At 28.8% G+C, this 12,820-nt stretch overlaps 1 protein-coding gene and 1 long non-coding RNA gene across 6 annotated transcripts in view; one reads left to right on the top strand and one right to left on the bottom strand.

The window, feature by feature from the left end:
- Positions 1 to 4,922, bottom strand: part of Lim3 (Lim3 homeobox protein) — a 26,286-nt gene extending 21,364 nt beyond the window's left edge. The window contains exon 1 of one of the 2 annotated variants that reach the window (XM_014438541.2): positions 4,819 to 4,922. In XM_014438541.2, the coding sequence (XP_014294027.1) occupies positions 4,819 to 4,903 (85 nt within the window). In that variant the 5' untranslated portion in view covers positions 4,904 to 4,922. The remainder of the gene's footprint in view (positions 1 to 4,818) is intronic. The other variant, XM_014438544.2, reaches the window with a different exon arrangement.
- The window catches only part of LOC112210227 (uncharacterized), a 66,851-nt gene that overhangs the window by 24,254 nt on the left and 29,777 nt on the right, over positions 1 to 12,820 (top strand). The gene's annotated exons all lie outside the window — the stretch shown is intronic.

Below are 12,820 nucleotides of genomic sequence, written 5' to 3'. Positions count from 1 at the left end.
AAAATAGATTCAAACAATTAAAAGTTCTTGAGTTAATCTTTTTTAGTTCTGATAAATCCTTGGAAAGTTGGCTCTTAAGAAATAGTTTTTTTCACAAATAGTTTGTGTTTTTTTTTTTTTTTTTACCTCACCCGAACCATCTTCCTTTTATTATTTATCAATGACCATTTATTTCACAAAGAACATATAATATGTTTTGTTGTTTAGCTTTAAAAATTTAAAATGCTTTAAAAAAACCTTCATGAAATAACGAAAGTAAACTTTACATATGTTAGTGGAAATTTTTTAGACCAGGTAAACAATTTATCCATATAAATAATTAATTTAAATACAGCAATATTTTAACATGACGCGATGATCGGCAAGAGGGTCCCAAAATGGCTGCTTCTGAGCGCTGTGAGTGTTCGATTCCCGCCTTTATCAGTCAGTATTTATTTCAGGGCGGCCCCGAGGTACGAATCTTTGCATTTCCAATCGTGTGAGTGTATCGGACTTGGGAGACAAAAAAAAAAAAATTAAATACTGTGAAGGAAATGGTTTGGTTTATTTGGATATTAATTAACAAAAAAAAAAGCATTAAAATCAACAGAAATATTTATTAAATTGACCTTTTATTTAAAAGTAGCTAAAATGAATTAATATGCCTTGGAAGATAAGTTGTATTTTCCAAAATATATGACCAAGAATACACTTTATTTATTACAACAACAAAATAAACAATTGTTTGTTACCACATTAAATTTCAAACACAATTTTAGTACTGTTTTTCCTGATTTTTTTAGACTCAATTAGAAATTTAAAAAATAGTCCTGTACATTCACTGTTTATTTAACATCACACATTAAAATTTGTTGACATTCTGTACAGCTCACAAATGATCAAGTATAATGTCATAATATTAATTATTTTCTATTGGTGAATTACGTAATTTTTTCTATCATATTGCGTTTTTGACTTTCTACCACGATATTTTTAATACACATGAAACTAGAATATTTAAAGATAAATTATCATATAGTTCAATTATTTGCTCAGTCTCAAAACAAACATCGAATCAACCGATAAGAAAAGCAAATGAATCCCCATTGAGATTACTTATATAGTCAATATTACACAATGTGTCAAAATTAAATTTCAAATATTAAAACGGAAAAACTTTATAGTTTAAAAATATATATGTTTTTATTTAAAATTTCATGTACACAACCAAATTTTAAGAATTTAAATCTCCTAGAAGATTAGCTGCTATCTTGGATTGTTTTAAATCTCATATTAAGTAGTTAAATATCAAATCAATCGCTATGAAACTTCAATTAGGCAATGAATGATAGCGTCATATGTTTTTTTTTTTTTTTAGTTACCCTATTAAATCTGGTTTATAAATTTTTCTAACAGATAGAATTTGATACAGAAAATATATTTTAAAAATGTAATCACTAAATTCATGTAAACACTGTGTCACGTTGTGCCAGCTATTTGTTATTCTCCAGAAGTTCTCATAATCCACCTCAAAGCTAACAACCATCTTTATATGCTTAATATGGATCATTATCATTCATAATTACACAGTCCAAATTATGTCAATTCATTACACCACTATTCCAAAAAAATAAAAGTATGTCAATGACACAAAGATAATAATTTAAAGATCAATATTATAATAATTGAGGCTCTTATACTATTTATGGACCCCAATTCACAAAATATTTTCACATACTGAAAATTAAGCAATGAATGAGAAATATTTTGATTATTGAAGAGTTTTAAAAGTTAATACTTCGAAATATTCAAGTTAATAAAAAGGTCCTGAAATGATATTAATAGTTAGCTGACTGAATGCCATTAGAAGTATTTGTTTTTAATAACAATAAATTAAATCTCTGTCCATATATTTAATTAATTAATTAGAAAACGGCATTTTTAAAATTTCTATTTGCTTATATATCTGATGAACACGGTATTGATAGAAAATTAAATTTTTTACTTTATTTTATAATATAATGTAGAACACTTTCTGTTTTATTGTATTAATTTTGTGAGAAGCAAATATATATATTTAGTAGTGTGTGTATATATATAGTAAATTAGCGGAGTATTATTAAAGAAAGTTTTTCCTACTTGTTGGTTGCACTTTTTTTTGTTTAATTATTTATTATTCTTATTTATTTATTATTTGGCAACAAATTTAGAGTTAAGACAACAAACAAGATATGAGTTGCGCCTTCATTTATCGGTATCCACAGTACCGTAATACACCCACGTCTTCAAAGCGATGCAGCTTCTCGTTGCCTTGACTATGCCAAGGAATATAATAAATAGCTACAATATAAATTCACTAAAGTAAATTAATAATAAAATACTTTAATTACTTATGTAGCTTAAGTTTAGTTAATTAATTTGGAGCGTATAATTTCCTTAACAAGAATACTAATTTTTTTACAGGACTTATGTGAAGATTTAAATTTGATTTAACTATGACATTTTCTTCCAAATTTGTTAATTTTAATTATAAATATTTGTATTTTTAAAATCAAGTTTGGTTTGTTATTTTATTCGAAATGTTTTTAAAAATGTAATATTGATAATAAATAACTAAACAAACCACTCGAGTCATTGCAGATTAATAAAGCAGCAAATAGTAATCCAAGTATAATAAACGTTTGGCTTTGTAAAACGAATTATTGAACTCTTATAGTTATGAATTATTATAATGTTTAATAAGTATATTATATCTGATTTGTAAAAGGTTAGTCATGAAAGTCTAGGACTATATTCGGTACAACGCTTATAATAATTTTTAAATAATGCTCTAGGTTATGTATTATTTTTTATAGCAACTAGCCAATAAAATTGTTTTCATAGTCCATTTATACCAATTTAAATTTGGATTATAAACTTTCATACTTTCTTGAAATATGCAACAATAACTATCGTTTTGACATTTAGTGAATTAAACACCTACATGTTGTAGAAAATAATTTCTTGCTCTATGTATGTTTAACCTAACACCACCTCCACTATCCTGAATGTTTTTTAGTTATGTTTCAAACATATCGTTATACTATTAATGTTGTTATGAATATTTACAATCATATTGATGTGATTTCTTATACTTTTAAAATTTTATTAGGTTCTTAAGCTATTATATTTTGTTAATTTCATTTATTTATTTTTTTTTTTTGAAACGGTGAAATCAGGAATTAAGTGTACTGTGCTTTATTAAGTTAGGTTAAATATTAATTATGAGTTATTATACTAAACTATTTCAAAATTAAAATTAGTACAAATATTAATCTGATCATAAATTATTTTATACTACTGTATAGGAAAAATTGAACCTTGTGAGTTTTTTTAGAGCCAAAAAATAGATAGTTTTAGAATTATTTTACTTAGAAAATTAAAATATATGCGTATTTTTTATAGTTTATTTGAAATAATTGTTGTTTACTTATTTTTACTAAACATGCTGTAAATTATTACGTAATAGTTTTGTAATTTGAATAAATTATTTTATCATATCAATAAACAATAAAATATCTGGTGTGTTTTTGGATTCTGCGTGGTTTGAAATATAAAACCTCAAAATTTCAGAGCGTGCCCACTTAGACAAGCTGAGTATTGCAGTCAATTCAGTTATTTTTTTCTTAGATGATCACAAAGGTTCATGATTTAAATAAGTCCAATTAACATTCTGAGAAAGTGAAAACTAAACAGTGAGGTTTCTTCTATACCGTCATAAATAACTATGTGTATATAGGAAACATCCAATCGACCGTTCGTTTGAAACTAAAACTCGGACGGTTATCATGAGTTCCGAGTTATTATTCATCGTTGAATAACCAGCTAATTTTGTGCTAAATCTCAACCAAAACCGGTTTAGTAGTTCGGAGAAAAACGCGAGTGGCGAACAGACAGAATTTACGTATGTTGTAACACAAACTTAAAGAATAATAAAATTTAAAGAGGTATTAATTTTGTTTTCGGTCGATTATAAAGATTCATTATTGAAATGATTCAAACTAAAATCATCACACAAGGATTACATTTAGTGTTTTCGATTGATAAAATAATTCAAAAATGATTCTATGAGTGTATTAACTATATTATTTAAATATTTAGAATGACCCCATGTTTAAAACTAGACTTGTATGGGGTTTGTATGGTATCATGGCAGAAACTAATTTGGTTCCAAAACTTTGAAATTTATTTCCAGAAAAATAGGGAGGAATCGCCAGGCAACAGCAAAGTCAATATCAACTAAATATAATAAAAAAATATTATTAAAAGTTTATAACAGCTGGAATAATTTAATTGCTTGCCAATGCGAATTATTCAACAGATAAACATTTATAGTGTATTCAAGACGCAATGGTTTTGGTGTATTTAATATTTTATTTTGTTTAATATATAATTTAAACGAATCGTGATGAAGGAATAGATTTTTTTACGATTTGTCACCACAAAGTTCATCACTGTGCTTACCGAAAAGAAAAGAGGAGTATCTATTTAGTTGTTATCACTGTTTATAATTACGTCTCGGTCATGATAAAAGTTTCTGTTTTGAGATTTTAAAGTGTACTAGTTCCAAGCGTTGTTTACACTTAACTATGTAGATATATTTATGCGAGAACCATTATTTAAAGAATCTATTAATGGTGCAACTTGCTAAATATAACAACTTCAACTTGTGACAACGATTAGTGATAAGGTAGTTTCAAATGACATGCGGTCGCTTTTAAACTATTTTCTTAATATTCCTTAGGTGGATAAACTATTTTGTCTAAATACTATCATGGTATAAATAAAAAATTGACTTACATATAATCTGGGACGGGTATCGGGTGAGAAGGTAGTCGAGATCCGGCTGTGCCTCTCGGTACATGAGCATGTTTCTCATCGTCATCTGCTCATCCTTCCTAACAGAGCGCTAAGCCCGTACTGAAGGTAGTGGGGGCCGCCGGATCGATGCGTCTGTAAGCCTCTATCCTATTGGTCTGTTTAAGCCACGCCCACTTTTCCCTCCCCTTAACCTCGGTTACAAACCCCTTACCTAACCCCTAATGAGTGGGGTATCGTATACAGTGATTTTTTCCCTAGGCTTTAGCCTTCCAGTGTTTGGTATACCACGTCCGGTTTGAATCAAGCACATTTTAATTCTTTACATCATACTGTAAAATACTACCTCCCTGTCTTTTCCCTCGAAAATAAAACATCATTAGGCTTTTATCGCACGGTAGTGAATAAAGTTATTAATGGATATATAGGGTTACTTCATCATTATTTTGAATTTTTATTGCTTTTCTCGTTTTTACAAGTGTAATTTCATGAAGTACGCCTGTTCGAATAAAAATCTTTATAATTTATTTGATTGAAACGTTAACGCCCGACAATAACTCTTTGCTTTCTTTACCATCAAGAACTGAAGCGCATTTTTAGAGCTCTCGGAGTAAAAAAAAAAATAAATTCTATGGTTTAGATATTTTAATCCATTGATAATTATAAAAATATATATTTCTCTAATTAAACGATAAAGTGCTAAATAGGACTAGGTAACATTTTTTTTTATGATACAATCATTTGGACCTTGACATATCATTTGGTAGTAAATGAAAATAACAGGGAGGGGCTACGGACGTGGGATCACCAATTTAAATGAAACTTTTTGTAATATTAGTTCGAAAATATTTCGCGCTTGCCAGAAAAAAAAATATTTCATACAATTTTTATAAATAGTTTTTGATTTGTATATATTTAAAGGTTATTGCATACAATAATTTTTTTTTTTTTTAGTGATCGTATCAAGTGAGTTTAGATTATTAGGCCTAATGTTTTTTGTTTAAGAAAAATAAATTTAAATTGGTTTTCAGCATCGTTTAAAACCCTTAAAAACGAATTAATGCACAAATTAAAACATTTTTGTTATTTTTTTTTAACTCCCGAGAATGTCATCCAAATCCAATGTTCCTACAACTTTCGAAGAGCTATTTTTATGCTCTCCCATCTTATATCAATACCTATTGTACATAATACCTTTATAAGGGAGAAATAGTACTTTTAAATAAAGAACAAATTTTCAAACATTTTATGTTATATACCCAGTTCTAATTTGTTTATGTAGGTCCGGTTTTCGCTATTTCGGGTAGTTTACGTATAAGTACCTAAACCACTCACTTATTGCAATTCTTGTGATAAAAAAATATTATAATAAAATGAAATAAGATGCTTTCAGTTAAGTAAGCAAACATTAATTTAGTTTTTGGAAAAAACAAGCCAAGTTAGTTTTCAGCATCCTTGAAAATCATTTAGCCTAAATGATTATAGAAATAAAGTAAAATCTTCCCTGTCCAGTTCAAGAAAAATATATTTGATAGATAACTGAGTGTATGCTAATAAAACAACTTCAACCGACTATTTCTAGCAAAGAATAAACATTAAAATATTTTTAAATTCTTCTGAGAATTTGTAATTATGGATTTTTAGGGATGCTAAAACAGATATGACTTGTTTTTATAAAGAAAATAAAGTGTTTGCCTATTTTACTAAAATGACTTTTGGATTTTACATTTTACATAAGATTGATCCAATTGACATTATTTATTACTAATTCTATGCACGAAAATAAAGCGATTGGTATATAATTACCAGAATAGTGCCATAATATAAATAAAATATTGCAACAACTTAGAACAACTAAGCTAGCTAGTAGGATAAAGTATTATTAAGGAAGAAACATAGTTAACATTAGTTTTTTGAATCTCAAGAAACCAGGATAAAAACGCCTTATCAACATTGGTGGCGAGTTATGCAATTACTATTCTCCATCTAACGTATTATTGATATACCTGTTAAAAATTCATTTCAAATCATAGTGATTTTTTTTTTTGTAAAATTTTATTTCACTTGAATAAATAAAAAATGAAAATAGGGAACTTCAGAATAGAAAAAATAATAAGTCATCTGAAGCTTTTGTAGCTGAGTGAGTTTAAGCTTCACCTTGGCAACCTCATATCTGAAGCGGGGACCGGTTCGATTTAAGCCAGGACGGATTTATTTTTATTTGTCTCACTCACGGAATAAAACTAGACCAAGACCAAGACTGAATGGAATAGGTTGGTTACTTCTAGGTTGGCTTCCCACCTCTGTTTGTCAGATTGGTATGGACAAAAAAAAAAATCAAAAGAAGTCTACTTTTCGTACATCTACCTTTTCGTTAAAGATTTCCAGCAATTTAAAAAGCTTTAGTTTTTTTTTCAAAGAAAGAGAAAACACAATCAGTCAACTCTGGAATTCCGGAAGGAAATCAGAGTTTACCATTTTGTTACCATAAAGTAAGTCAATCGATCCAATTTTCTATTTAAAATCCAATATATAAAGAAATATATATATCCACATTCAACAATATTCATCAGCTCTTCCATGCTGCAAAAACTTATTTTTGTTATTAATATCTTGAAAATCAAATTTGTTTGAGTGAAATAAACAACTGATACTGTGAAGTAAACTTCTGTAGAAGTACTGATGGAGCTTAACTGATATAAAATAAGTAATGAGTTTTTGAAGCGGTCAAAAAATTCTAAACACATTATTCAATATTACTTTTTCGTCAATTTAGGTCTTCGATTTCTCATGTTTTGTCCGTGAATCTTCAAGATATGTAGCAAGTAGGAAAGCAACTTCCCAAGGTAGATGGGGTGAAACAAGCTATTCAATACTTATTCAAAGGCGTAACAAAAGGTACTGTGGCCCAGGGTGAAATATTGGATGAGTCTTTTTCGCCTCATCGGGGGGAAAGAGGGGATTACTTAGAATATTTTTTATATTACTCAAGTTTTATAAATGTATTACTTTTCAAGTAAATAAAATTCAATTAACCGTCATCGTAATTTATATATACGTCAGAAAAAAAATTATAAATATACGTTCAGGGTTTATTGACACAAAATAGCCATTGCAGTCTCAAATGAATTAATTTATTGGATTTACCAAATTTTCACTCATTCAGTCTTCATCATGGCAATAATTTACTATCACGGATAACTGGTTCTAAATTCCATACATCTCGTCATCATGACTTAACTAGAACCTTCTCTGAGAAGTACATTTTAATTTCTTTGTATCGAGTTCTAATTTAGTCATGATGACGAGGTGTATGTAGTTGGGCACCGATTATTTCTAATTGTAAAATAATGAAGATGTCCGAATGAGCGAAAATTAGGTAAGATCAATCAATTAATCTATTTGAGGTTAAATGGCCTTTTTGCGTACTTAATATATACATATATATGTTGCTAAAGCTTCCAGGGACCATGAAGACAATTCAGTCAAAATCGGGTAAAGATTGACTCAGTAGAGTTTTGTGGTTAGCAGATACTAAAAACAACTACCAAATGGTTTGATTTGATATTTTTAAAAAATTTAATATTTACAACTTGTACATCTTGGTTTATTATATATGTTTATATAATATATGTATATGTACATATACACATAACATATATAATAATAATAAAATCTAATGACATATACAGCTAATATTATACATACATATACAGTTTGTTGGTTTGAGCGTACTTATTTCAGAAATTACTATTCCGATTTGAAAAATTCTTTTTGTAGGCTGTTTATTTAGTAAACTTTAATTGCTCTATAACTACACGCCACATCCTTCAGAAACCTAACAATAACAATAAACGTCAAACAAATATAAAATAACTAATGCAACTTAAACCCGTGGAAGCAAATTGACAATGATTTTATTACATTCATTTGTTGAAATTCACATGGCGTATCGTGATGCCGAAAGTCGTATGGAGTTAAGAATATATAGCATATGATTAAAACACAAACAAATGAAAATCTTAATAATCAATTTTGATACTAGGGGAATACAAAACTCGAAATATGACTTTTTTAGAATTCTTATAATTTTTTTTTATTCTCCTAATTCATTTCAGAAACACAAGAGATTGATCACCAATAATATTAGTTTAAATTTTTAAAGTTCTTAAGTTTAAATTTTTAAAGTTAGCTTAAATTTTCAAAGTTCAATAATATTAGTTTAAAATTTTAAATTTAAATTGAACATGAGAAATCGAGGGTACTTCTAGCCTCAAACAGAGAAAGTTGTCCATTTCGCCTCTACGTTCTTAAATACCGAAGTGATCCGAAATAGCCGATTTGGTGAAAAAATTAAATACTGAACTGTAATTTTGTTTTTTAATTTATTATGAATTAGATATAAATAAATATTCAGTAATGTCTCCCGGATATGTGAAAGATTTATGCATAATTATTTGCATAGTTGTCACATCCCTTAAACATTTTTTCCAAAATGTATTTATTTAAATAATATATACATTTTCATATAGTTATAACATACTTCTTGATGGAAATCTAATCTAACTATGGTATTAACTTCGTTGCAATATTCATTAATGTATGAATTTGAAGTCATTAAGAATAATCTGAATTACTGAGTGAATATTGGGTATAGTCTATAATGCTTCGCTGAACATCCATAATCGGCTACATCGTTGGATACAAGTACATTGTACAATCAATATCAACTTACAAGTCAAATGGAAGTTTCCCTAAAATCATTTCCAAATTTTTGTTGGTCCAAACAATACCTTCTTATTCTTTTTTGAGATGGTATTAAATATGAACTACAGAGGCAGGATAGGACTGCTCAAAACTATCAGATAGTTTAACTGAGTGTACAAATATTGTTTTCGGATGAATATGGAAACCTATCTTCATGCAGCTTTATAGCTTTAGACGATAGTAAATATTCATAAACTTTAGACTCTATGGATGATTGCCTACTGAAAAAAATAATAGTTTTGGAACAGTTTTATTTAATAATGAAAAAATTTATCATAAAATGAGAAAATAAAATAAAATAATATATTGAAGGTATAATAATTAATATTAAAAACTTGTCTAAAATTCAAAACTTTAATATAAGAAAAAACTTTGTAACTATGTATTTTTTTTTAAAATAAGCCCCTGAAAAGCAATTGAGTAAGAATATTGTAATAAGGAGGTAAATTAATTTCCCGAAGTGAAAAAAACAGAAAATAACGCAATAATTTTCGAAACTTGAATGAACATTATAATTCATCTTAATGCAAAAAATTAAATTAAGATAGCAACCAGGAACAGGAGTTATTTTAGAAATATTTTAAAGACAGAAAAAAATAACATTAAATTACGAATTTATTTTACTAGATTTTTTTAATAGGATATGGAATGCACAAAACATAAATGTATTGGTATGGAAGTGATAAATTTTTTATGTCACCACTAGTGAAAAAATATTAAGCACATTTTGATACCATGAGTATGTTTTACTTAACTTTATTCAAAATACAAAGTCCGATTTCAGTCTGAAAAATGTTAAAAATTGATTTTTTTCGCTTCTTGTACACACTATGCGTCTCCTTACTTATTAAACAAATTTAGACGCGGTTCAGGCATATGTTTTTCTATTTACTACAAATAGAAATATAATAATTCAAAATTAAAGTTATGTGCGCGATTTAAACCCTGGAGGAGACGAGACTGTTGAGCTACTGGAAAATGTATGGAGGAGGGAGGAGGTTCCCTAATCAAGTGCCACTTGGGAGCTGAGTACTCCGCTTCCTCGCTCCCAGTTAAGGCGGCGGGGTTAAACTGCTTAATTGTGTCGAACAGCTCACCCGAGAATCTTAACTGTAGTTAGTTTACATATTTAATACACTCCTTTTCATCAAGGATGTCGTTTTATAGAGCGCTTTTATTTACTTAGGCTCTTCGAAACTTGTTGGGATTATTAATGCTTACTTTTACGGGAAATGAATGTCATTTTTTGATTTTTATGCGTGTTGGGGAAACTTTAAGACGGTCCTCCATAGATTTCTTTCCGTTCTTCCACCATTCATTACTCACTAGATCACTATTTCGCTATTTCTCAACTCAGGTGCCAGATGCTGACAATTAAGAGATAGCTGTCCACCTAATACTAAAGCTCAATCTTTAGTAAATTGCAAACGACTGATTTATACGGCTACTTATACTAATATATAATATAAAGGCAATAAGGCCTATTTGTACTTATTAAACTATAGCATTCATCTCGAATACAATCCTCGCAATCCAAATCCTTCGTGAATTCCCAATTATCCTTAATTAACCATACATAAAATCATCCATAAAGAACTTGGAACAAATGTTCCATTTGTTCCCGATATAGCCCAAACCTTTCACAATAAACTCCCTAACAACCCAAATCCACTAGTTCCCTCTCCCACTCTTGCTTCCTCTTCTAGTCCTAAAAAACCACCGAGGCATCTAAATAAGACGGCCTCGTGACCTTTTATTGTAGAAATGTTATTTTAGTGGAAGCAATGGAAAAATCAAATTTACTTGTCGTATTTTTAGTTTAAATAAATCAAGAAAAAAATTTATCAATAATACAGGTCATAGGTCACTGTCCGATTCAGGAATGATCTTCCCGACTTGAAGACTTTTTAGAAGGTATTTCCTGTGAAATAATTACAAGACTTCTTCTTCTATCATAAGTCAGAATGCTCCTGTATATTAAAAAATTATGGTCTTCATTGTTACAACAAATAAGGTAAGATATTGCGATAAAAATGAAACTGTCTTGTCCTTTTTGATTTCCAAATTTTTAGTTCTCAATCACAAACTAACCTCTTGATGCCATCAATATGGGGATTTGCCAGGTGTGAATATCAGCTGAAACGTTTAAACCTAAACAATATGCATCAAGCTCCAGACCTAACTGTTAAAGTGATTATTCAATGCCTTTTTTTTTATTGCTCAATGTTTGTAAAATATGCGGAGCAGTTTCCGTTCCAATAACGACTTTTGAGAAAGCGCTTCAACAAGATGGGGTATATTAGAAAATCCCATGTTTTGTTAAGACCCTATCCATCATGACCCTACCTTCTCGTGTAAATTCAAAAGTAGGGAGATGATGCTTGATTTCTAATGTTAATATTGAGAGTATTAACCGTTTATTTCTAGGTATGGATATATAGCAAAAACAACTCTTCTGATATGGTCCAAAATTGGAGGAAAGTTTGGGATTGGTGTAAAACAGGTCTAATCTCAATTTCGTCACGTTCCTTTGACCACTTTTGCTTAAGCATGCAAAAAACTCCTTCTGCATAAATCTATACTTCATTAACTTATGACATCATAACAAATTATTAACCTTGAAATATACGTATTTACATAAATAATATAAATTTTATAGAAAAAAAGGTATAATTTTAAGAAAATGGAGTAAGAAAAAAATTATGGAAACAGTATAAAGCCATGCAGACCTATGCACTTTGTAGACTTTTTTTTTACCATCAATATTTAATAAAAAATTGGCATTTAAGCTGTGCCAGGCAATCCCAAAGTGGATAAAGCCTAGCTGGTTTTAAAGACAAATTAGTTCAATCTAAATTTTGAAATTCGAGAATGTCGTAAGAGGTGTTAAATTGATTAATAATACAGCGCTTCCAGGAAGTCTATCTTAGGAACAACGTCGCTGTAACATCACAGGAACATGCTTACATAAAAAATAATTTAAGCTATATAAACATTTTTTTTTTTGAGCTAGAGTGTTCACATTCACACATAATATTTTGCGAGACCTGATAATTTAGACTCAGAAGACATCAAAAGGTATATATCAGCTGAAAACTCGAAACTTAGCTCGACAGGAATACCTACTTCTCTAGAGAATATATTTCATATAAGGAAAGTAAAATAAAAAATACAAATTCCTGCTTTCTGGAAGTATTTGTGTACAAAAATTTAAAAA

This window comes from Halyomorpha halys, unplaced genomic scaffold, assembly GCF_000696795.3.
Source record: "Halyomorpha halys isolate HHAL.00 unplaced genomic scaffold, Hhal_1.1 Scaffold59.1, whole genome shotgun sequence".
Classification (NCBI taxonomy): domain Eukaryota; kingdom Metazoa; phylum Arthropoda; class Insecta; order Hemiptera; family Pentatomidae; genus Halyomorpha; species Halyomorpha halys.
This window is presented reverse-complemented; position numbering and strand designations above follow the sequence as displayed.